The sequence below is a fragment of the Schistocerca serialis genome, chromosome 1 (genome assembly GCF_023864345.2).
Source record: "Schistocerca serialis cubense isolate TAMUIC-IGC-003099 chromosome 1, iqSchSeri2.2, whole genome shotgun sequence".
Classification (NCBI taxonomy): domain Eukaryota; kingdom Metazoa; phylum Arthropoda; class Insecta; order Orthoptera; family Acrididae; genus Schistocerca; species Schistocerca serialis.
The window spans coordinates 399350397-399375047 of NC_064638.1; the positions used below are offsets into that span (position 1 = coordinate 399350397).

General features: G+C 36.4%; 1 protein-coding gene across 1 annotated transcript in view; it reads right to left on the reverse strand.

Annotated features, from left to right (window-relative positions):
* The window catches only part of LOC126471758 (nuclear pore complex protein Nup133), a 126443-nt gene extending 106398 nt beyond the window's left edge, over positions 1–20045 (reverse strand). Inside the window, exons 1-5 of the mRNA XM_050099886.1 lie at positions 19834–20045; positions 18909–19036; positions 18305–18507; positions 10457–10774; positions 7089–7265 (exon numbers count right to left, since the gene is read on the reverse strand). Of these exons, the coding sequence (XP_049955843.1) occupies positions 7089–7265; positions 10457–10774; positions 18305–18507; positions 18909–19036; positions 19834–19952 (945 nt within the window). The 5' untranslated portion in view covers positions 19953–20045. The remainder of the gene's footprint in view (positions 1–7088; positions 7266–10456; positions 10775–18304; positions 18508–18908; positions 19037–19833) is intronic.
* Positions 20046–24651: the final 4606 nt, after the last annotated feature.

Below are 24651 nucleotides of genomic sequence, written 5' to 3' on the forward strand. Positions count from 1 at the left end.
CCTCTGTTCCATCCTGAAGTCACAAGTTGATGGGTGGTTTCGAAATTCAATAAAGACACAACCCACACATTGTAACTCAGAGAAGTAAATATTTTTGGACCCCTGTTATGGCTGTAAATGCAATTAGTGTACATTAAACTACTACTGCCAATTGTGTGTAGTTTTATCTGTTATGTAGCTGTACAGCACCCTGTTTAAATGTTCATCCTCTTCCAATGCAGGGAAAAAAACTGAGATACTAATTTGATACCTACAGCACGACTTAAATCTATCTTGATGTGTTTCCACATGATGGATCTTTGCATTTTGCCTGACATGATACTGGAAGCAGCTGAAATGCATAGTATGATATATATGGCGATCTATAATACCTGGTGTGTGAAAGAAACTGCGAAGAGAGGTTTGTTTTGATGTAAAGGTGAAATCCAACAAATTGACGGGGTGGGTGGGGTTTAAAGTAGAACGAAGCAAGAAGCTTGAAGAGCAAGTAATCATTTCCACTGTTGGCACAGTAACATATTACTTCTGATGAACAATGTGGATGTAAGCTGGTTTCAAAAAAGACACACAAGAGTGAAAACTGAACAATGGAAAAATAGTCACAAAAATTGATTTTATTATCTGTCTGACTGTGATTCATTACTTATCTGTCAAGTTTTCCAGGATATACTGCATCTTCATCCATAGCTGGTCATCTGCTTTGCACTGAGATGCCCAGTAGCTGATGGGTCAAGGCCTGTCACATTTATAGTTCTGGCCAACCCCAGCGAACCACTTGACACTAAAAGCTACCTACCAGCACCACAAGGGAGGAACTACTGCTTTTCACTTGGGGTAATGATTCCAAGCTTGAGGAACATTTGTAATGTATATACTGCCGTATACAACACCTTTCACAGACCCACATGGAGTAACAACCACACTATATGCTACGAAATGTACAGAGAAACTACTTAATTCCTTTGTTCCACTGAAGAAACACATTAATAATACACACCCTAGTTTCAATACATGTGGTTTCCTGTTAACTGATTTTCCAGTATACAATTTGTCCCTAACTATAAATCTGATCATAATTTACAGCTGAGCTCTTTATGTATTTTAAGAGAGCAAACAGTAAGATCATCAGTCACATATTCACCCCCCAGGGAAGAAGCAGTGTACCCCAATCTCTCTGCATCTAGAGTAAATTTTGTGTGCAAGTGTGAGAAAGTGTTCTAAATGTTTGCGGAACATGGGCACCAACACAGTATTTACATAGAGGGATGTGGGGAACCTCCAGAAACCACAGCCATGTTGGCTAGCACAATGACCCCTCGTTAATCTGCTGGATGGTTTCAAGCCGAGGCCGGTGTACCTTCCCATCCTGGAAGCAGCTGCATTAGAACACATGGGTACTTGAGTGGGTCACAACTTACGTTCAGCAGTCTAGTACCCAACTATTATCAAAAACAGATGACACGCAGACACATGAAAGTTTTGTTTAAATGATAATGTGAAACTGGCATTTTTTTAAATGAGGAATTGTGTAATCGATAATTTTAATAAAATATCACGAAATTTTACATTTTCCTCAGTTCCAGGCATAACACTCAGCAGTCTGAGAACAGTAGTTATCTAATATTGACAACTGATAGTTCTTTAAGATTGAAGTTGGATGTCTGTTCTTTCCTTAAACCCAAGGTTCACATACAACCTTGAAATGATCTTTTATTTTCTGTACAAGTAACTAGTATTCTAGATGTGACTCAAGATGAAAATATCCTACTTCCACCTAAACTCAATGCAGGAACAGTTTTAGTAAATGACATTGCATTTTCTGAGCTTTTCACGTGATGAAATGCACCATAAATGATGCATTTGGGAGATATCTTTAATATGCCACATCAATTAAAGTGCAAATCTTTGTAGTAAGCTAGTAATAATACGAATACCACTTTAGTTACTTCGGCTTTGTGAACACTTATATTAACATGATGAATTGTCAATTTACATCTATCAGTCGATCACAGCACAGAATACATTATGCCTCTCAAGTGTCGCTGTCATCGCATATGATAGGTTTTTTCATGATCACCCACGTGGTAGATGAAAGAATTTAAACCATGACGCACAAGTACTATTACAGGTTATTTTGGAACCTTTTCATTGGCTCACTGGTGCACAATCAAATTATCACCTTTCAGTGCACAATCAAATTATCACCTTTCAACACAGCCTAACACTTTCAGCAGTGCTGTAAATTAGGTTGTCAACAACAAATTTCATTCACGAAATAGTAAAAACAATATTGAAATAAACATTCTCCGTTTTCACCAATTGCAACATCGTTGCGTATAGAAACAGTGATCCGATACTGTCAAATGTTTTTTATTTCAGTCTTTGACCACAATATCAATTTTTTAGATGATGACCAGTTTCAGTCCATAATGACCATCCTCAGATCTACAATATATAAATATATACACCTAGTAAGCAGTGTGTCTTTCAACATAATACAGTCATACGTATCACAATATACTATCACACAACCAGATAAAATACAGTAAAACGTCCATTTTTTACACCATGTCCTAAAGTGATAAGGCCATAATAGCATCATCAAAACATAGAATCAGCACAGCATCATCACATAGATCTAAAATAAGGTGTAGAATAGGCCACATTGTCCACACAGTCATTATTGCAACTGGCTACTGAAGTACAGCAGCTACCAGAAATATGTTTGCCTACATCCTCCCTAGATGTCACTACTGTGGACTTAAATGTATATCTACATAGTCATTTACACAAAAACATAATCTGATAAAATCACATTAGGTAAAATACATGCAGCAGACTTTTAAAATTGTGATACATTAAAAGACGAATACATTTACCCATATAAAATTATTAAAAGGAAATATATGAAGAGAATAGGACCGATCCTTTTTATGGTGAATTTACGGTCAACAATTAATATACGTAATACATTGCCTGTAGCAACCTATTTCTGTTGTACTGCTAGCAACAGATCTACACAAATTCAGGGATCTTGTGCTGTGACTAGCTGACAGGAGCAACCCTAGCAGATGCCATGTTAATTTACTTCTTCATGAAGCTCAACTGCTGTAATTGGTGATTTTTGTATTTATACTTACATACTACAAAAATGCGGATATTTAATTGACTAAATCCATTAAAGATCTTTACAAATCACTTTAACATTTTGTTTTTGTACTATTTGGTGCACAAAAACATCAGGAAATGTGATGTCCTGTATTCCAAGTTAAAAGAGTTTCAAGAAGGCATCATTATTGTGGAAAAACTAATTTTCATGATGAAACCAGAAAGCTTTTGAAAAACATGAAGATAAATATTTCGGGCAGAGGTGAATGAAACATTGAAATTCACTCTTACACCTTCAAATTAGGCTGCCAAGTCTTATGGCCAAAGGCACACGAGTCAGTGTTTTGGAAAGCTGTCTGATGCGCAGCAACATGTACGCTGCATATTTCCGTATTACGAAGGTATAAATCTGAATTCCACCGAACACCACATGTCACTTTCCAAAGCACTGAAATCAAGATTGCAATACGCTTTTGTAAGCCAGTCATTGCTCATGTCACGTATCTTGCCAGCTGATGATAGCATAGGACACGTGATGTAGTCAGCCAATAGCAAGGTCACTCTTAAGTAGTGCGAACACACAAATAAGAAAAATTCATCGTTTAAATTAATATACATAGCATTTACATATAATATTGGTCTCGAGGATTAATAAGCTGTAAGAGAAGCTAAGCTTCCGCATATAGTGTTGATCTTTTTTGCGCGTGTTAGACTTTAAGATACACCACACAAATGTGCCAGTAAAATTTTTAATAACGACATAAATGTCTGATCTTCCGAGCTCGAAATTCTTCTAAATGGTTGTCCTCAAAGAGTTGATTTTTAAATGAGAGTCAAACGCTTTGTGATTTAAGAAATTCATCGTACATTCTCGCACATGGTTCATGTTGCGTAAAAAGAAATTTTCTTTGAATGTAACACTTTTCAAACCACCATTCACAATATTTTCCCAGACCTGTCAGAAATAGGTTCATTTCAGCAGTTGCAAGACAGCGCCAGACAACAGGCGTCACCACACTTGTGCAGCTACGATGACGCAGGAAGCCCATATGTCCGTATGTGTAAAACATTAAAATATCTTACATTATGTCATAAAAGAAACAAGACATCAGAGGATACTTCAAGGGCATTGGAATTTCGTGAACCACATTAAAATGCATAATTTGGTTTGAAGTGCACATTCGTATGTCCACATTCAGATGTAAATTTTCTTGGAATAGCAGTACTGTATTATCTCATGTTTGGTTCTTTATTATGGCATAATGCTATACGTGCACTTGAAATACAGCGAACAGCTGAAAGTAGCCAATAGTGTGAAATTTAACAATTCGTTTCAAATAAATTGACTGCCTCAGTGGAAAAGATCAATAAAAGCAAATCTCTTTAGCAAACTGACAAAAATAACTTCATTGTTCTGCAAGGTGATTAATGCTTGACTGTCAGAAAGGTAGAAATAAAATCTAAACATATTTTTGCCTTCCATCATCATGCAAACGTGTTTTAATTCATTTGATAGCTTCCGGGCACAAAAATCTGTTCGGAGGCAATTTGTTATTATGAAGCATTGCATAGTCTTCCTAAAGCCTTTGACACACTTTGCTGCTGGCAGACGCTTGTATGAGCACTGTGTTTTGTTGTTGAATATGGTGAATCTCCTTTGCAACTTCAGTTTTATTTATTTATTTTTTTCTCTCGTTCTTGCTTTGTTGCTGCAGTATTATTCTGCAGTAGCGGGATACAGTAAAATCCTTTGTTGGAGTTCTTACCAGTCAAAATCACAAAAATTTGACTGAAAACTAAAACAATGAAAAATTCCTGGAATTCTAAAAAATTCCCGGGTTTTCCCGGATCGTACACACCCTGTGATACACACATGTAAAAGTAGCATAAACTGTCCTAGCTTTTGTAACTATCAGACAAAGATCTTTGTTTTCCCTCATCATCACTATACGTGGGTCCCTCTGGTCCTAGAGTATGAGTGAACTGCCCTTCCTTTTTAAACCTTCCTCAACCCATCTATCTAATAATTTTTTGTAGATAATGTAGTTTACCTAGAAACTAGCCAACAATTCTGTCTCATAATTTACGCACACATGGGATCAACAGTCTAAACAACAAAGTAGCATATTTACACGAGACAGGCACTGCAGAATAAAGACAACACATTTCCATATAGTGAACCTACTTTCCAGCATTTATCGTACTTACCTGACTGTAAGATGTGGTTCTTCCCAAATCTGACATTCGAAAAATACTCATCTTATATTCACATAAGAAACTATTGTTGGTGAGGTCAACATTTTTAGATTGCTTAATGGGTGACTATAGGGATCATCTTACAGATGAAGCTTTGGCCACTGAAGTTTCATACAAGTTTACTTTGAAGAATTCTGAAGGGTAGGGCTTAGCAAACAATACTTGCATTCAAATAGGACGAGGATTTTCGCAGTACGTTGGAGCACTTGATACAGTAGCAATCTTGCTTGAACAATCGCACAACATTTGACTCGCAGCGTTAGTGCAAGGGACATTGAGAAACGATGAACTAGCCACTACTACAATTTAATACTCTGCTTAACAATTGGCAGTGGAGAAAATAGCTTTAAATTCTATCAACTTACAAATTTTTGTTGTATTTGAACAGGTTTGCATAAAAAGTTCTCATATATGTATGGATATCATATACATACATTTATGCTCCTTTTCAAACAAAAGGTAACATTCAAAGGCAAATTTGTTGTCCTTCCAAATCCATTACTTGATTCTGAACCCAAGTCAATATTTTATTTGGTTATGGGAAACTGTAATGATTTACTGAGAAATTTGTTTGCTTATCATATCTTAGAATATTAATTGTTACCAGCTTTAGAACAAGATAGTGACATTCAGATAAAATGAGAAAGAAAACTAATTCAGAATTAAATGTTTAACAAACAAAATAGGTCACATTAAACTGATAGCAATTTTTATTGCAAGAATAAATTACAGTGGAAAGATCTGTTGTGGAAGCAGTACTGACAGATGTCACTAGACTGCGGGATGAACAGAAGTTCGAGAACTGGACTGAATCATGATTGTGAATTTTTATTTATATATCAGTTGCTATTTTTACATATGACTTGTACAAGAGAAGATATTGCTGTTCTTGTTTCACTGTTGCTTAAGCACAACACTACAATGGTTGGAGAGGGGAACAGTAACACCAACTTGGCTAACAAGCAGAACTGCAACAAGGGTGGGGAGGGAGGGTACTGAGAACACAGTAAATTTCATCAAGCTGCCAACCAAGGCAATCTGAACTGTGTACTCTGGCTTTTTATGAATTTCTACCATTTGTAAAGCAGTTTGCCTGAATCCATTTGTACCTGAAATCAAACTGACTTTAAAATCGTACACATACTCAACAACAGCACACATTTCTGTAGAATATGGTGAAAGTCTAGTTTGCAGCTAGTGGTGTGCTTAGTGCTTTGTGCAACAATGTTGTTGATGCCTATTATTCCTGTTACACCTCACGATGAGCAAGTGTGTCTGCAGCTGGTTCTAAACAGCCAATGAGAGAGAGTGGCAGGCAAACGATGTGTTTGGAAGCACGAGATGTTGTAACATTATCATGTCAGTACAGAAGTGAAATCCGCTACTTCTTAAAAAGAAGGGGATGTGTTGTCAGGTCCCTCCATAACAAACTCGAAAACCGCAACGTACTTGGAAAAAACAGCCAAATATTTGTGACAACAAAAATATAAGTTTCACAGTTGTCCTGTTATGACGATGACTAAAAATGGTGATACCACAGACAACAGGCTAACTAAACAAAAAAGGCATGTAACTTTTTAGGAAGATGCCTTAGGTCAACAAAATTTTAATTTTCATTAGTCAGAATATGGAAAAAAAAAATCTTCCCCCTTAAAAAAGAATGGGTCGTCTTACATTGGGTAAAAATGGTACTATTCTGCCACTATCGGCAGCAAGTTACTTACCCAAAGAGCACAGAACCCTTCTCTAACCATCACACTAATGTCACACTCAAAGAGAAGGGTTTCTGTCTCCCCCGAAGACAGTAACCATTTCTGCAGTGAATGTTCAGCTAGCACAAATATATTCCAATCATCTGATGCTGAATCACCATTTCTGACAGCAACTATCTTCACCAGCTTCTGCAGAAAGACAATTGACATGGGTTAGGAAGTTCTCTCATGAAAATAGTATGAAAATGAAAATGTTAAAGAAAAGAATGTTAAAGAACTATTCATTACTTTTTATCATGCTGTTTTCCTTTATCAAATGTGGTGCACCGTTGGTGTTATCACACAATTCAGAATATATGTCACTACTGCTTTATAAAGTAAAACTGCAGGTATAATAAATACTGTATATAATCAAAATGAACACAGGCAACTTAATGGCATGCACAGACCATTATTCCTTTTTTCTTCTCCACACATCAGAGGGTAAAAAAAAAAAAACAACTTTATAAACATTTTAGCCTTGTCGTATGATCCAGTCACTGTTAACATCACTAAGTTTCACAACTGCTTTGTTGAAGCATAGAGCCTTCTAGTTTCAGAAAATACCAATTATATAAATGACAAACTAATTTTTATTTACCAATTATGCCAACCATCTGGTTACTGATGTTCTCTGCAGTTTAACTGCTCACTGTCATTTTTTGTGGAAAAAAAAACCTCGCCAAGCCTAAAACTTTCAGACAGATTTTAGCTTCTACACTAACTGCAGTCAAATCCACCATAGTTTGAAGTGTACAGTCGTGGACAAAACGAGCGAGACCCCTCACCTTTTCGTTATGCTGATCCGCACAGCTTTAAAGTCTGCTACACAGCACAACAGGCAAGGCGACGAAGTGCTGCCAACATACTATGCACAGGCGTGAAATTGAAAAACTGTCCGAACTTTGTTAGACTGTTTTCAGTCATGTGTAACACTACATTAATGCTGATTAGTGTGTTAAACACAACACGTAAATATAAGATATAAATGAAAGAAGAAATGCTAATCAGTATGAACTGTACTAATAAACATCAGTTTCAGCTTATCGAGATAACTGTTTTAGCAAAATATTTTGCGCATTCGGCCGCGAAACGGTCTGTATTAACGTTCAGACCAGTCATACTGGATTACCGTTGCAGACCTACCATGAAAATGCGCAAATTTAGCAATGCGTGAAGATTCATAACGAAATTCAGTGAAATATCATTCAGTGCCACACTTAAGTCAATTCAGTTATTGACAGAAGCGGAAAAGTAGGCAGTAACAAGTATGAAATTCTACAAGATTTTCTTATTTACATCCACAGGGCGCCAGTACCCAATAAAGGTAGCAGTAAAACGTATTGGGGGCACGAGAATTTCTTAGAATTGCTTTACTGATAGTGTATCAGCCTCCGTCGAGATTAGAGCCGAAAACAAACCAGACCACCCTTGCAGTAGCAAAACACATTTCACTACACTAGCAGACAACCCAGGCAAACAGCCCTCTATTATTACCTCAGACTTGAATAAGCCAGAAATTTCACAATGTAAATAGCAAAATGATCTGCAGTTTCCATTGCATTGAGTTTTCTGGACTCAAAAACATGAATTTTTTACCTTTATGTCACCGCTTATGTGACAATCATTCGGCACGTTTATCGAAATAACAAAATACTGTTGTTAACGAGTAAATTTAGTAGGATAATTCTGCACCACCCATTTTTTGACCTTTCGCGTAAATTTTATTTATATATATGGCCGTATCTTTAGATTACGTTGACATAAAAGCTCACTTTTTTACACCACCAAGAGACCGTATACCGCAGGAAATGCGATACATTTCCGCTTATTATTTCTACCCATACCCGAGGTAAAAGGGTTTTAAGGGCTGGGTAGATAGATGGTCAAGAAAGTGCGACTAGTAGGGTTCCATTTTTAAGTGACAAAATCCTAACAACAAAAATAGCTACGACAGTTGCTGAAGATGAGGGCTGCATAAATAATTCCCCCTACTCATTGTTTGAAGTGTTCTAGTTGCAGTCGATACATCAGCATTTTAATCGTAGCTACGCTTTCGATCCAAATCATTTTTACAGGAATTCAAATAAAATCCATTTGCCTATACAAGGGGTAATTCAGATCCCAGTATTAATGCGAACATGTTTTAGAAGTGCGAGCATTTCCATTACTAGCTAGCTTGAGAAACACTTCTGCTATTTTTGAACATTTTACGGCTGTGGCGTGTCTAATGGAGAATTCGAAATATTGTAGAATACGTTTGGCAGCTATTGTCGCCATTTATTTCTTTTGGTGGTGCAGAATTATCCTCCTAATTTTACTCGCTAATAAGAGTATTTTGTTATTTCGATAAACATGCCGAATGATTGTCACATGAGCGGTGACATAAAGATAGAAAATTCATGTTTTTGAGCCCATAAAGCTCTATGCAACGGAAACTGCAGATCATTTTGCCATTTACATTGTGAAATTGTCGCCTTCTTCATGCCTGGAGTAAAAATAGAGGGCTGTTTGCCTGGGTTGTCTGCTAGCCTAGTGAAATGTGTTTTGCTACTGCAAGGGAGGTCTGGTTTGTTTTCGGCTCTAATCTCGATGGAGGCCGATATACTATCAGTAAAGCAATTCTAAGAAATTCTCGCAACCCCAATACGTTTTACTTCTGCCTTTATTGGGTACCGGCGTCCTGTGGATGTAAATAAGAATATCTTGTAGAATTTCATACTTGTTACTGCCTACTTTTTCCGCTTCTGTCAATAACTGAATTGACTTAAATGTGGCACTGAATGATTTTTCACTGAATTTCGTTATGAATCTTCACGCATTGCTAAATTTGCACACTTTCATGGTAGGTCAGCAACAGCAATCCAGTATGACTGTTCTGACCGTTGCTACAGACAGTTTCGTGGACGAATGCACATAATATTTTGCTAATTCGTAACGATCTGGAGTACTTTGTCTTACTAAAACAGTTATGTTATCTCGATAAGCTGAAATTAATTTTTATTAATACAGTTCATACTAATTAGCATTTCTTCTTTCATTTATATCTTATATTTACATGTTGTGTTTAACACAATAATCAGTGTTAATGTAGTCTTAAACATGATTGAAAACAGTCTGACAAAGTTCGGATAGTTTTTCAGTTTCATGCCTGTGCATAGTATGTTGGTAACACTTCGTCGCCTTGCCTGTTATGCTGTGTAGCAGACTTTAAAGCTGTGCGGATCAGCATAACGAAAAGGCGAGGGGTCTCGCTCGTTTTGTCCACGTCTGTACATAAAACATATAATATTCACATACTTAGGATGTTAAATTGTGTTTATTATTTACAAGAAACTTACTGTTTCTGCTGAGTGTGCAGTGGGCAAGCCACCAAATATGAGCGAGGACACACGCCGCCCAATACCACCGAGCCAACCGTGAGGAGATCTAAGTGGGCGACAAATGAGTGTGTGTCGACCTGACTGCACCAGTGGTTGAACTAGAACTACAGTAGCTGTAGTTGTTGCTAAAACACAGCCAAAAGGTGATATATCTGCCAGTTGGTCGCATTCTTGACCTTGGAGGTCTACTACGTGCTCTACGGAGGCACCAGAATGCAAAACACTTGGCCAATACCGCACTGTGCCTTCTGGTGAGACAGCGATGCAGGATGGTACCTTTAACAAAACATGAAACAAATGACTGAAGTGTTAATATTGAAACACATCAACAAATGGGCACTGAGAATTTAAAGTGATTACAAAAAATAAATAATAAATCATAGTCCCATATATTATAGATGCACTTTGTTATTTTCATGTTGTACTCCGAGAAAATTGATAGAGAAAGCCTGAAACATTCAAAGTCACAGAAAACAATATGCAAGTATGAATTTTGCATGGTCAACTGTGAGTCGTACAAAGTTGGGCAGTAACAGGAGTTGACACACCAAACACTGCAATGTGTAAGTGGGAATATTTAATTATCTCAACTAATACTAATGTAAGTTACAACAGGAACAAAAGTGGGAAAATTAAGACGCAAATAATGGTAAAACAGCAACAGAAAATTTAGTTAGTTGCATGTTTCATGGATCATACTTTTGACAACTCTCTACAATGCACAACAAGCCAGTAGGTTCACAAATAACCTATATCCTCTTCTTTTGGTAGAAAATTAAGGCTAAGTTGTAGCTACATATTGATATATAACTGGACCTTTACTTGACTCATATTCTACAATAGAAGTAAGGCACTGAAAACTATAAGGGTCCAAAGAACAGAAACAAAGTTTTTCAGAAAAATAGAAATCACACACTAAGTTGCACACAGACACAACTAAAAGACACTTACACATTAGCTTTCAGCCACAGCTTTCGTCGGAAAAACACACACCATTCATTTACATAACCAAAGATACCTTAGGCACATGTGACTGCCAACTACAGCATCTCTGATCAGAGCTTTTTCATACTTTTAGTATATTCAATCCTTACATACTAATTTTCCAAACATGGTATCTCACATGTAAGAACCCTTGTCACAGATGCATATAAATATGATTTCAGAATAGCAGAAGACATGTAATATAGACTCTTTGGCCTACCTGTCTGATCCACGTTTAAGTTACATATTTCAAATGTGACTAAGAACTGTCACTGTCTAAGAACATAACAGTAACACACAAGGTCAATCTATGTACTATGAAGTAGGATGAATTTCATATCCTAACATATTAACACAGACATGGCTTTAATAGTGCTCTAGGTTTCTGCACCATTGTTTGTTTTCCAGTTGAACCTCAATTTCAACATCACAAAAAATATATAATTGACACTCATGTCATTGATACATACATACATACATACATACATAATGTACATAGATTTATATTTCTGCTGTTATGTATACAACTTATGTCGTAGACATTGATGTACGTACAACTGTTCGTTGTCCTCTGTATCAGATGCCACAGATGATGCGTTGTACACCTGAATACCGGTTTGGCTGTTATACATTTTACGTTCAGCTCATGGTGTTTACATGGCTTTTAACAAATATTTACAAGCTACAGAGAAGCAAGCATTCAATAAATCACATTTGTTACTTTATGTAGTATCTCCCCAACGTCAATTTCTTAGGATTTTGTAGCATATGCCCTGGTAGACCATCAGTTGGTGTCTAATGTTTTATCGATAAGATGACTGGATAATGGTCACACAAATGACTGTGGATATGCCACTGTACTCAGAAAATTGCAGCACAGAAAATCAAGAAAAATTTTGCAACAGTCCAGAGTCCTGTGCTTACTGTGCCTGTACCTACAAAACTGTCGTTGGGGTGGGGGGGTATAGAGGAGAGGAGCAGTCCACTCTTGCACCACCAATGACATGTATATTAGAGTGTGGTCCTTATGGAAACAGGAAACACTACTTCCACTGGTTAGAGTAGCAGCAATCTGGAATTGTGATGTTACTCAGTATACTGGACAGTGTAAAAACTGTGTCTATTCCAGAAAGCACTCAATGTCCACATGAAGCTGCCTGGTCACATATTGCCACAGTTACATGGCCATTGCAGGAATTATCTGCTTTTTATGGGGCAGAAATCAAGACTTTGTGTCTTTTACATGCATTCGTGGTCACAGTCCACAAGAAAAATACCATCATTGTAAAATAATAGTTTTTAAAAAAACTCCGAACAGCAAAGATTGTTATTTTTCCAAGATCACTGGTTTCAGCAAACTAAGTTGTCATCTTCAGATCAACTTACTGCAATTTAGGCATTAAGGAAGTTTCAGATTCCAACTGTCTGCTTTGACTTATGTCATCAACATGGTGGGCACCACTAGTTCCAGCATATACAACATTATGACCATAATGTCTCTACATACACATGTGAACAAAAATAAACTGAAGGAAACACTTCACGGCATTCGCTTCAGAACTGCTACAAATTCGTTGGGCAATACACCACACCGCTCAAACTGTCAACACAACTGGCACTGCTAAGAGTATCCTACGACTTCCACATCACTGGCAAAGGACTATACACAATGCTGGTGACTACTTTGAAGGTCAGTAAAACTTTGTACAAGCTGTAGATAAATATTTGCCACTATTAAAATTCCGACCCTTGTATAAGGGCCCAATTTCTGGTCCCCGGACAGTCAGTCCACGGCCGAGTTTCAGACGAGAAACCTGTGTTGGTGAGAGCAACAACAATGCTTCAACTTAAATGTGAAATAAGTGTAACACAATTAAGCCGTGTGTTAAAACAACGACAGTGTCTGCTCTATACATACCCCTCTATTCTTCAAGAACTGCGACCTCTGTGATTAGGTTTTTACTGCTCGCAGATGTTCAATAGTAAATTATTATAGCAGTATGTGGATGTTAGGCTGAAAACTATTAATGAGTTAATGAGGCTTATCGAAAGTTAAACAATAGTGCACTGGCCATATTAAATGTGTATATGGGAGGGAGGAGAGGGGGGGGGGGGGGGGGGGTGAAAGGTCAACAACTTTGAAACACAAATGTGCACCAGTCAGCTACGTCATTTACAGCAGACAGTACTGCACTTCCACCCCCTATTTTTTTCAGCCAGTACATTGACACCGTGCTGTCTTTTAAACCATGTTGTGAATGCGTAAATGTAGCAGCATCCAACATAAATATTTAAATATCTCTTCAGTTCTAAATTGTCATTCAATTACTGCATTACCCGGTTAGAATATAACATGAGCATGAATGTGAACTACATTGAAGCACACAACCGTTTTCATATGTTATCTGTAAAGAAGTAAATCTGTTTAAAATTGTTCAATTGGGTTCGCTGACTACTTTCATACAAACTTTGTTCACTCTTGAATATCACTACACTTTTATAACATGGAGAGACACAACATTGGAATCAGCAAATGTTACTGAAAAGATTTCTGAGATTTAGCTGAGAAAGTATTATGCTCTGACACCAGCAAAGAGCGGTAGAAGTTAAAATAGTTTCTCATAGCACAGATTTTGATATACATTAAAGTTACCTTTACGTGGATTCTTTTTTACAATGGCAAATATATATGTCTGAATTATTCGGCAATTGAAACTCACCGCCAAAAGTTTTCATGAAATCGCAGCAGATAAATGAACATCGGTGTATCACAGAAGTGATCTGTTCCAATTACATGAAAATAACTGACTGAATTCGACTTGAAAAAAAACATTAATCCGCTTAAATAATTGTTCTCAGCATTTTCAATCAGAAATAAAACTATAACTCTTGCCAATAATATCATATAAATATATTACCGCTAATGGCGGCACTGCAGCTTGTCCGGAGCGAAGCAAAGATGAAATGCGGAGGATCAAGGCTAGTAATATTCTTATATTCTTACAGAAAATATTAGATAAACTTGAATAACATTATTCTCTATTTTTCTCCAATAATTTACAATAGGTAGTTTACGTAATAGTACTAATACCAGACCTTATCATAGACGGCAGATTAAAGTGCGTCTTGCTAGCATCATGACTACTCGAACAAGAAGAAAGCAACAAAAAATCAGGGATAATAATAATTGTTCTTATAATTAAAAGGTATCATTGTTTTCAGTCCATTTTCCATGGTTTGTGAAGATACTCTTACACCATCTCTGCACTATCAAAACCAAACTGTTTCTCTGACAACACACTTATCTCTCACGATATCACATATTTAAAAAAATAATCTTTTACTGTCTATAAAATAGGGGCGTGGATACTATAACAGGGTGTATACGCAGACAAGGAAAAAAATATTCCCGGATTTCCCAGCTAAAAGTACACTTTCTCTCGGGTGAAAACACACTTTTTCTGAGTTAAGTGACAGTATATTGCCCTCGAAACTGTAAAACTTATCAATCCTTTGAATGGTTATGATTTTATACATGGGCGTAGAATTTCCCGGCACTTCACAAAATGAAACTCAAGGGGGAAAAAAACACATTTTTGAAAGATCTTTGATGTGAAGCAACATGTATCCTGCATATTTTTGTATTACGAAAGGTTAAATTCTAATTCCATCAAAGACCACATGTTACTTTCCCAACCATTGAAATCAAGACTGTGATGTGCTTTTGTAAGCCAGTCATAGCTCATGTCACGTCATCTTGCCAGCAAATGACGGTGGATATTTAGAGCATAGGACACGTGGTGTAGTCAGCCAATTAGCAACATGACTTAAGTAGCGCGAACACACAAACAAGAAAAGTTAATGGTTTAAATTGATATACATGGTGTTACTACAAGAAAAGCAAAGCATTCACATATAATATTGGTCTCTAATGTTAATAAACTGCAAGAAGCTTCCACAAATAATGTTGATATTTTTGCGTGTCTTACACTTTAAGATATATCACACAAATGCAGCAGTAAAAATTTTAATAACAACGTAAATGTCTGATCTGCTGGGCTCGAAATTCTTCTAAATGGCTCGTTATCAAAGAGTTGATTTATAAATGAGAGTCAAACGCTGTGTGATTTAAGAAATTCATCATACATTCTCGCACGTAGTTCAACTTGCATAAATGGAAATTTACTTTGAAAGTAATGCTTTTCAAATCACCATTCACAATATTTTCCCCTTGACCTGTTAGAAATAGGTTCATTTCAGCAGTTGCCAGAGAGTGCCAGACGACAGGTGCCACCGTGCTTGCGCAGCTGCAATGATGTAGGAGGCCCATATGTTCGTAATTGTAAAACATTAAAAGATCTCACGTTATGTCATAAAAGAAACAAGACATCAGAGGATACCCCAAGAGTATTGGAACGTGCACATTTAAAGCGCATACTTAAAGTGCACGTACATATGTCCAGATTTCCAATGAAGTAGTCCTTGACCTGATATCATAAGCCTTTCAGTGTGGTTTTCACAATCTAAATTTTCTTGGAGTACCACTACTGTATTATCTCATGATGGTTCTTTATTATGGCATAATGTCCCACGTGCTACAAGACGAAAATGTGCACTTGAAATGCAGCAAACAGTTGAAACTAGCGAATAGTGTGGAATTAAACACTTCGTTTCAAATACACTGACTGCCTCAGTGGAAAAGATTAATAAAAGCCAAATTTCTTTAGCAAATTGGCAATAACAACTTCATTGTTCTGCAAGGAGATTAATGCTTGCCAGTCAGAAAGTTGGAAATAAAATAAAATCTGAAACTAATAACAAATTTTTGCCTTCCGTAATTATGTGAATGTATTTTAATTCACTTGACAGCTTCTGGCCACAGAAATCTGTTTTGTTTTCATTTGACATGAGAGCATTAAACAAAGAGGAAGCAGCAGTAATCTTTCTTACCTGTTATTCCGATTAGTCGTTTATTTCCACTCTGGTAGTCTGAATCTATGGATTTCACTAGTAAATATAACACTGATCATTCACAAACCCAGTCAACCACATAAACAGCGATTAGCATTCACACGTTCGGCTTTATTCCACTCAGCTCGTACAGCACCATCCCCATTTGTCTACAGGAAAGTATTTCTAGATGCGACGGGGATTCCCCTGGTAGAGACATAATGTACACTATGCACATATCCAAAAATCAACTTATAATTCGTTCAAAAATCAATGGGGATGCGTTTCAAAATTATATGAATAATCGCTTCAGGCAAATGCCGGGATTATTCCTTTGAAAGAGCATGGCTGACTTCCTTCCCCATTCTTCCCTAGTCTGAAGGGACCAATGATGTTGCTCTTTGGTCCCCTCCCAGTAAATATTCATCACAGAGCTTCTCCTTCACAATTACATTTTTGCCTTTTCATCTTGTCTCTATTCACTGTCACTCCATACAACACTATGGTTTTTCAGTACTATTATATGCTTTCCTCCACAAGAGCAATGACATGTTTATGGATAGGAAGCCAATGAGGTATAGTTTGTAAAGAAACTGGTTTAACTGTTTAGTGTTACTTGTTATCGCACAATAAATTGTGTGTTTACAGACTTCTCACTGGCTTTCATTGATTAGACAGCATAACTTGCCCACACATGCAGGATAATCCCAAGTGTTATTTAACGTAATGTGGTGTTTTATCAAACACTGTCCCACCATGTGGTTCCATCTCATGCGAGGTGACACTATCAACAAGTCAAGAATATTTGTTTCTCCACTTTTATCCCTACAAACTTTCTTTGGTGAGGGGGGGGGGGGGGGGGGGCAACAACTCGCTGCAGCAAGATAAATGGAAAGCCAAGGATAAAGTGAAAGAAGTAGTGTTAATAACAGTACCAAGCTCTGAGGATCAAGTTTCGTGCAGTACTTTCCAGATGAATTACTTTAGTATTATTTTTGTTACTAAACAATTTACAAGATATGTTACATCAAATAACTGTCTAGTCTTTAAGTTTCTTAAGCAAGTTGAAACACGGCAGAAGGTTGGAATTAATCATATTCTCATATTGGTAAGTAATAGTTATTTAAACAGTGACACAGATTTGCACTATTTCAGTTGGAATACTATACAGTGGTGAGGAAACTATGATGAAGAGCACCTATGGCAGTAATACTTTTCCGATACCTTTGAAGAGGCTGGAGCTGCTCATCAGTAGCATTCCATATAGGTGGGCTGATGGCTTAAGTTCCTACTACAGAGATGATATTTTGCCAATGCTTTTGGAGTTAAGCCCAAGACCTTCAGCATGGAAAATATGGACATGGAGCATATAGGTACAAAGGTCCAATTTTCAGTTACTATCCATTGTGTTTACAGATAAAGGCGGAGTATTTTTGCTTGCATGGAAGTTTGTGGGTGGTCTCTGCATGTACAATGAATATCGACAGGACCTTATTGCATAGGATTCAAGTAATTTTTACTCTTCTGAGTGCCCATAACAGCAACTAAAAACCTGACACACTACGTTTCATTAGCTTCAATGCTCCACAAGGCTGCTACCTGGGCTGTGATTTCTGCCAATTTTTATGCTGTTAAATGTACCTATATTCTACAATATCACCCAACAAGGTAACTGGACTTGCAAGCCATCTTGCAAACACAGTAAAATGACCACCTCAAGCTACCACAAATGTGAACTCCTGATAATAAAAAAGTCTAATGACCTCAACATTGACTAGTAGTTAAATACTAAGAAGAAAATACTGCATCTGAAAAATATGTACATAAATATGAATTATACATATCTTTACAGTCAATGGGTGTTTCGTGTACCTGATTTCCACGGGGTGTAAAAACACAAACTAGAGATGCTCTGTGTGCAAGGTCACTCGGTGGCAACGTTAGCTCTTGGCACTGACTGCTTGCAGGACGAGAGTGACCTGGGGGCTGGCGATACTGCCAAATGAGAAGACGACGTCCACACACAAACCACGCCCACCCATCTGCTGACATGGACACACTTGCAGCAGTTGATCCTGGAAAAGAAAACAATTAAGCAACTTTGTGAAATGGTAAGAAGAATAAGGAAGTCAGTCAGATAAATTCCTGTTGATTGCTAAACAATGCAGATACTAGGCCTAATTATAGTTCCATATCATTACAAAATATAGTCAAAACAGCACAAATTAAAGCAAGTAAAGAATGTGTTTCAGGCGGGATAATGGGAGGGGGGAGGGGGGGGGGGAAGAGTTCTAATCCCAGCTTTTCAGGAATATAAAAACAAGAATTATATACGGCTTCTGTCCAGAAGTTGACAGAAACAAAATTTCATTTCAGCACCAAAACCAAAAAATTTTTAATGATAAAGGACAATATTCAGAATTCTAGGGAGAAAGTTTCACTTTTTTGCACCTACATAATTATTTTTGATACTTACTATCTGAAAACGTGAGCACTTCAGTCACCAATACAGGAAGTGACAGTCCAAAACTCTCAACTGTATGATACGGTGTTTTGCAAACAATCTGGATAGACTGATTCGACTGGCCAGAAATACTGTACCTCCTGAAAAACACAGAAAAGAAAATAGTGATGTATTTAAGCACTTTCTTTTTCTTAATAGCTACTATCGTCAAGCATTACCAATGTTTCATTATCTTGAAGACAGTCCGCATGCACTTGTTAATGAGCAGAAGTGAATAAATGTGTTAGCTCTCTACTAGAAACGCTTACTTCTGCAGGCAAATAAAATATCCTACTAAAATTAAATCAAGACACATGTCTGCTAAGAAAATACGAGGATCTAATGACGCTTAACAACTTGGTGACTAGCCTACCTAATATTCAAATATTTGTGGTGTCTAAGGACAAAGCAATGATCCAACAGCCCAACGATTATGATCATGTTTGAAGGATAAGAAAGCAAGAAAGGCACAGAGCCACATGAAGAATAAAGAAAAATCTTCAGCATTTAGGGCAGTAACAGCAAAGCCCATCTCCATTGACATTAAGCTGTAATGCTGGAACCTACAAAGGTGATTCTAGGCTTAAATGTGAAAGCAAATGAAAGTTGTGGCAGAAATAATGTAATGAATAAAGACAGGACTGTTACCCATTATTTGAAGCACAGTATTTGTATTTAATGACACGTCTAGATTATGCCTACATAATTGTTATTTTGGATTGGTACGGCTCTAAATACATCTCTTCTTTGGAACTATTGGGTCATTTAGTATTCTTGAAACATAGTCGAATAAGAAGCGAGAAAAAAATATATTTGTCAATGATAGACTGATAAAAGAAAAGAATTAACGCGAAGAATAAAGTGAATGACAGAATGAATGCTGTAAGTATTGACTTACGACGAAACATTTCTGTTTCCTCCCGGCAACAGTGAACTTCTTCTACTTGATGACGCCGAAGTTGGAACTCTAGGCGACAAGACGGTTTTCGACTGGAAAGGGCTTCCAAAACTCTTCATTCTTATGTTATCAACTTTATTAGGTTACAACAATTATGAGTTAATAAGAATACACAAATTGCACATCAACTTAACCAACCCGCACTCTTTCAAAATAATATCAAGCTACTGATCGATAGAAGATCGATGCATCGATAGAGCTTTCAGGACATAACTCGAAAATTCCTGTTTTTTCAAACATTAACTATTTTATTCCCACGTTAGGAATTCAGCTATGGAAAAACCAAAATTCAGTTTTTTCAGTATTAATACAAAGCACTGATAGAAAAATATTCTTTAATATTAATTTTATGCAATGTTGTCTAGGAACAGCGATGTGAGTCGACGGTCAAATGAAATGAGAAACATAATAAACCAACAGATGTGAAAATATTATAGATCTGAAATAAGTTAACATCGTAACACATGGAAAATGTTGTAAATATGACGTAAGTTAACATATTATTTGCTGAAATGTTTATTTTTGGCATTACTAAGTACAAAAATGAAATAAACGTCAATGAAACATTAAAATTACGCACATTGTGAAAAATTGACAAATGAAATAAAGACTCCAAAAGTTTCTCCAAATACGCATTACTGCATGTGATAGTAGTTGAAACAATTCTTTTTTGCCATCGATCACAACTGTACGCCACATTTTTCCACATGTGATATGTGTGAAGCCTTTTGCACAATATTTGCAGTTTCCTTGCTTGACACCATATTCTGACCAGTCACCAATGTTGTCATAACTGGCATTATCAATTGGGTTTGTTGATAGTGACACCTTTCTTTTCTTTAGATTCTTCTCACTACTGCAAGTCTCCCCTTTTTCTATACCTATCAACTTTCCAGTTTTCATCAAAGATGTTTATATAACAGTTTGAAATTGCATCAGTGAGTACTCACTGGTTTCCTCAGTTGTCCTTCATGTCACCCATACAATACGCAGCTGCTACCTGTTTACGACTGCTACCTGCAGACACCGTAATACCAGTCTCATATCTACCACTTGTGAGATCATACATCAATTTTACACAGCTCCAGAAGCATATCATCTTTATCATGTTTTTATGTGTTGTGTTGTTTTACAATAAATGGTTTGACCACATATACAGACTTTTTTTCTGTAGTATACCACCTTTTGCATTTCGATTCTTGCTCTGTGGCAGCGTGTGATGAAATTAAATTGATGGCTTACTAATCATTCCACTGGATTACGGAGAGGATACACTTGGTTGCAACTCTCCAGTCTTTACTATCACGTCCCACTTTCTTCAGATCTCTTTCATTTGCCAAAGGGCATTTCTGCATTCAGTCCTGCCTAATACTGACAACACAGAATATATCTTGTAGTGTTACTGCAAATTGCTAGGATGAGAACCAGTTATCAAAGAGTACTTTGAAATTTTGTCCTTCGGATAAATCTTAACAAAGTGCCACTTCTATGTCAACAGAGAAACAATGTCCAAAATCACCACATGTACGTTTTCCCACATAAGAACGAAACTAATACATAATTCCAGATGAACCTGCATCCGTGAAAATCTTGAAGGCCCATCTGTGGAGTTTATTTCGAATGTTTCAAGCAGCTGCAACCTTTGAATGTCACAACCCATTCATCAACAGAATTGTATTCTCTTACAGGAATTACATTCATACTGTGAAGAATAATGTTAAGCAATGTCTGTATTTAGTTCTTCATGTTCTGGATAAGTTCTTCGTTTCTGTTTGATGTTACCCATTGTATGAAAATACTTGATAAACTTTTGGAACTTATTTTTGACTCATTATATCTGCACTAGGAGGGTATCTACATGCCATGGACCAGTACAGTTTGGTAGCTGCCATTTTTACAGGTCTCATTTGGAGTAAATTTTCCAGAAGGTGTTCAATTTTGACCTCCATACAGTCGAATACATCTCCATCGCTTTGATAGGTATACAAGATGCTCTGAATATAGATTTCACATGTAACAAATGTTTTGAAATCTATGCGAGGAGTTTCTAAATTTCTTGGAGGGAGCAGGAGGTAATCGCATCATATAATATTTGGCGATTCAAAATATATTTTCTTGATGTCCACTCTTTTGTAGGATTATATGCGTTTTTTTAGAGATTTCTGTTTTGAGATATTATTTCTTTGTTGTGTACGTATCGTCTCAGGAGAAGGTGAATTATCAGATAAATTACAGGTTATAGTAGTAGTCCCTGTTACAGACGAATTTACATCTGATAGACTGCCAGTAGATACTTTAGGAACGGTGCTACTTTGAATTAACTTTACTGGTTCAATCAACATTCTGAGCTATGTCAGTAGCATACATTTTTTCACATAAATGGATTAGTTCATCATTATCAGTATTGTTAGAGAAATCACTAATTTCTGCAAATTGCCAACGCTTACAAACGTGCAAATTCAGAAATTTCTCAGTGGTCATTTCTTTCTAAATCTAAATGTCCCACTGCCATCAAAAAAAGTAATTACAGTATATATAAGTTTTCAAAGTTTTAGTCTGGAATCAAGGCCCAGTTTGTTGGAAAGTTACAGCACAATCTAAAACAAAGCAAATGAAATACATCTAACAATTAGATCTCAATTTGTCATTCATTTAGTCTATATAAACAGCAAAAATAGGATACTATTGTTTAAACTTTAGAATCATTAACCGTCTAGTCTCAGCATAGTTCATGGACATCACATATTTGTATCAAGGTATATTATTGCTTCAGCTGTTATTTCTCAGAGCAATTATGCAACCATAATCTTTAGCACAGAACGAAAGAAATAGCAATTCACTGGTCAAATAAAAGTAAAATGAACATAAAGACACCACACAAAGAGTCATGTGCAGACAGCAACATATTTCATTTCATTTTTCTTTTTATTATCTTCCTGTATATCATTTACATGATGTATGAATTGTCACAACAAAGTTATCATACTACAAAAACTACATACATAATAATGGAATATCACTTTCAAGACATTTTTTAAAAGTACAAGTTTAGACATACAAATTAAAATTTTTGGCAATAAATTTACACACAATCAAAGTACTCATCTACGTCATAGAAATTTTTGCTTAAAAGGTAATTTTTAAGTTCAGTTTTAAATTTTACTTCATCTATTATTGCCTTCATGTACACTGGCAGAGCATTGTAGAGTTTTATTCCAAAATAACTTACATGCTTTTGGGTTTGTGTTGTCCTTACCCTTTCTACATACAAATTCCCTACGAGTTCTAGTATTATAATTACGGCAGTCCTCATTTGTACGTAGATTTTTCATATGTGCTCTTGTACACAGAATGCTTTTAAAAATATACAGTGATGGTATTGTGAGTATTTGCAGTTCTTTGAAAAGGGGCCTACAATGAGTTCTTGGAGAGTTACGTGTTATGATTCGTACAGCTCTTTTCTGAAATTTGAAGATATCTGTTAAGCTTGATTTAGTTTTACCCCAGAACACTATGCCATAAGAAACGATGGACTGAAAGTAACCAAAATACACTAGTCTAGTACAGTCTGTGCTGCATACTCTAGATAATATCCTCAATGCAAAATATGCCGAATTGAGCCTGTGGGATAAGTACTTGAGATGGTCTTTCCAGCTTAAGTTCTGATCAATGTGCATGCCCAAAAACTTTGTGGATTGTACACTCTCTATCTTCTTATCCATTAGTTTTAACTGGAGGTCCATATCTTGAGTTGCTTTGCCGTACTGTATATAATTTGTTTTACTTAGATTATGTGTTAACTCATTAGCATTAAACCAATGTTGAATATATTTCAGGGCTATATCAGTTGTGGTGGTTAATGATTTTTTTATCATCACTTATAATTATGCTAGTGTCATCTGCGAACAACATTATGTTGGTAGAAATATTAGGATTTTTTATGTCATTTATATAAAGCAAGAATAATAAAGGACCGAGAACACTGCCCTGTGGGACACCTATTTCCAATTTCTTTGCATCTGAGACCCACTTGATTTTCTGATTTTTATGCTCTGCGATGATTTCTACCACCTGAGTTCTATCTTGAAGGTAAGATTCAGACCACTGCTTCACAACTCCCCTTACACCTATTGCCTCCATCTTGTTTAACAGAATTTTGTGATTTACTGTCTCAAAAGCTTTAGATAAATCTATGTTAATTCCCACTACACATTTTTTAGTGTCGAGACTCCTGACAATCTCTTTGGTATAGGCATGGATAGCTGATTCTGTGCTGTGGCCTGAGCGAAAGCCATGTTGATTGCAGTTTAGAAGTTTGTGAGCATCTAAGTAATTTATGAGTCTGGTTTTCATTAATTTCTCTAGAATTTTTGAAAATGATTGGAGAAGGATATTGGTCTATAATTTTCTACCTTGTATGGATCTCCTTTTTTAAACAGAGGTCTAACCTTAGAGATTTTCAACCTCTCAGGAAACACACCTTCACTGAAAGACAAATTGGCAATCTGTACCAGGGGCTTTATAATTTGTTGGGCAACTTTTTTTATTATTGACACAGGCACTTCATCCACACCTGCAGACATTTTTGATTTTAGACTCTTTATCACCTTTAATATTTCATTATCATTTGTGGGAATTAACAACATACTACTGTCTACTTTTGGGGCTGCTAATTTCTCATGTTTAGTAAAGTTTTTACTTAATGACACTGGTACATTTAAAAAGTAATTATTGATGTAATTTGTCAGAGTTTCATCT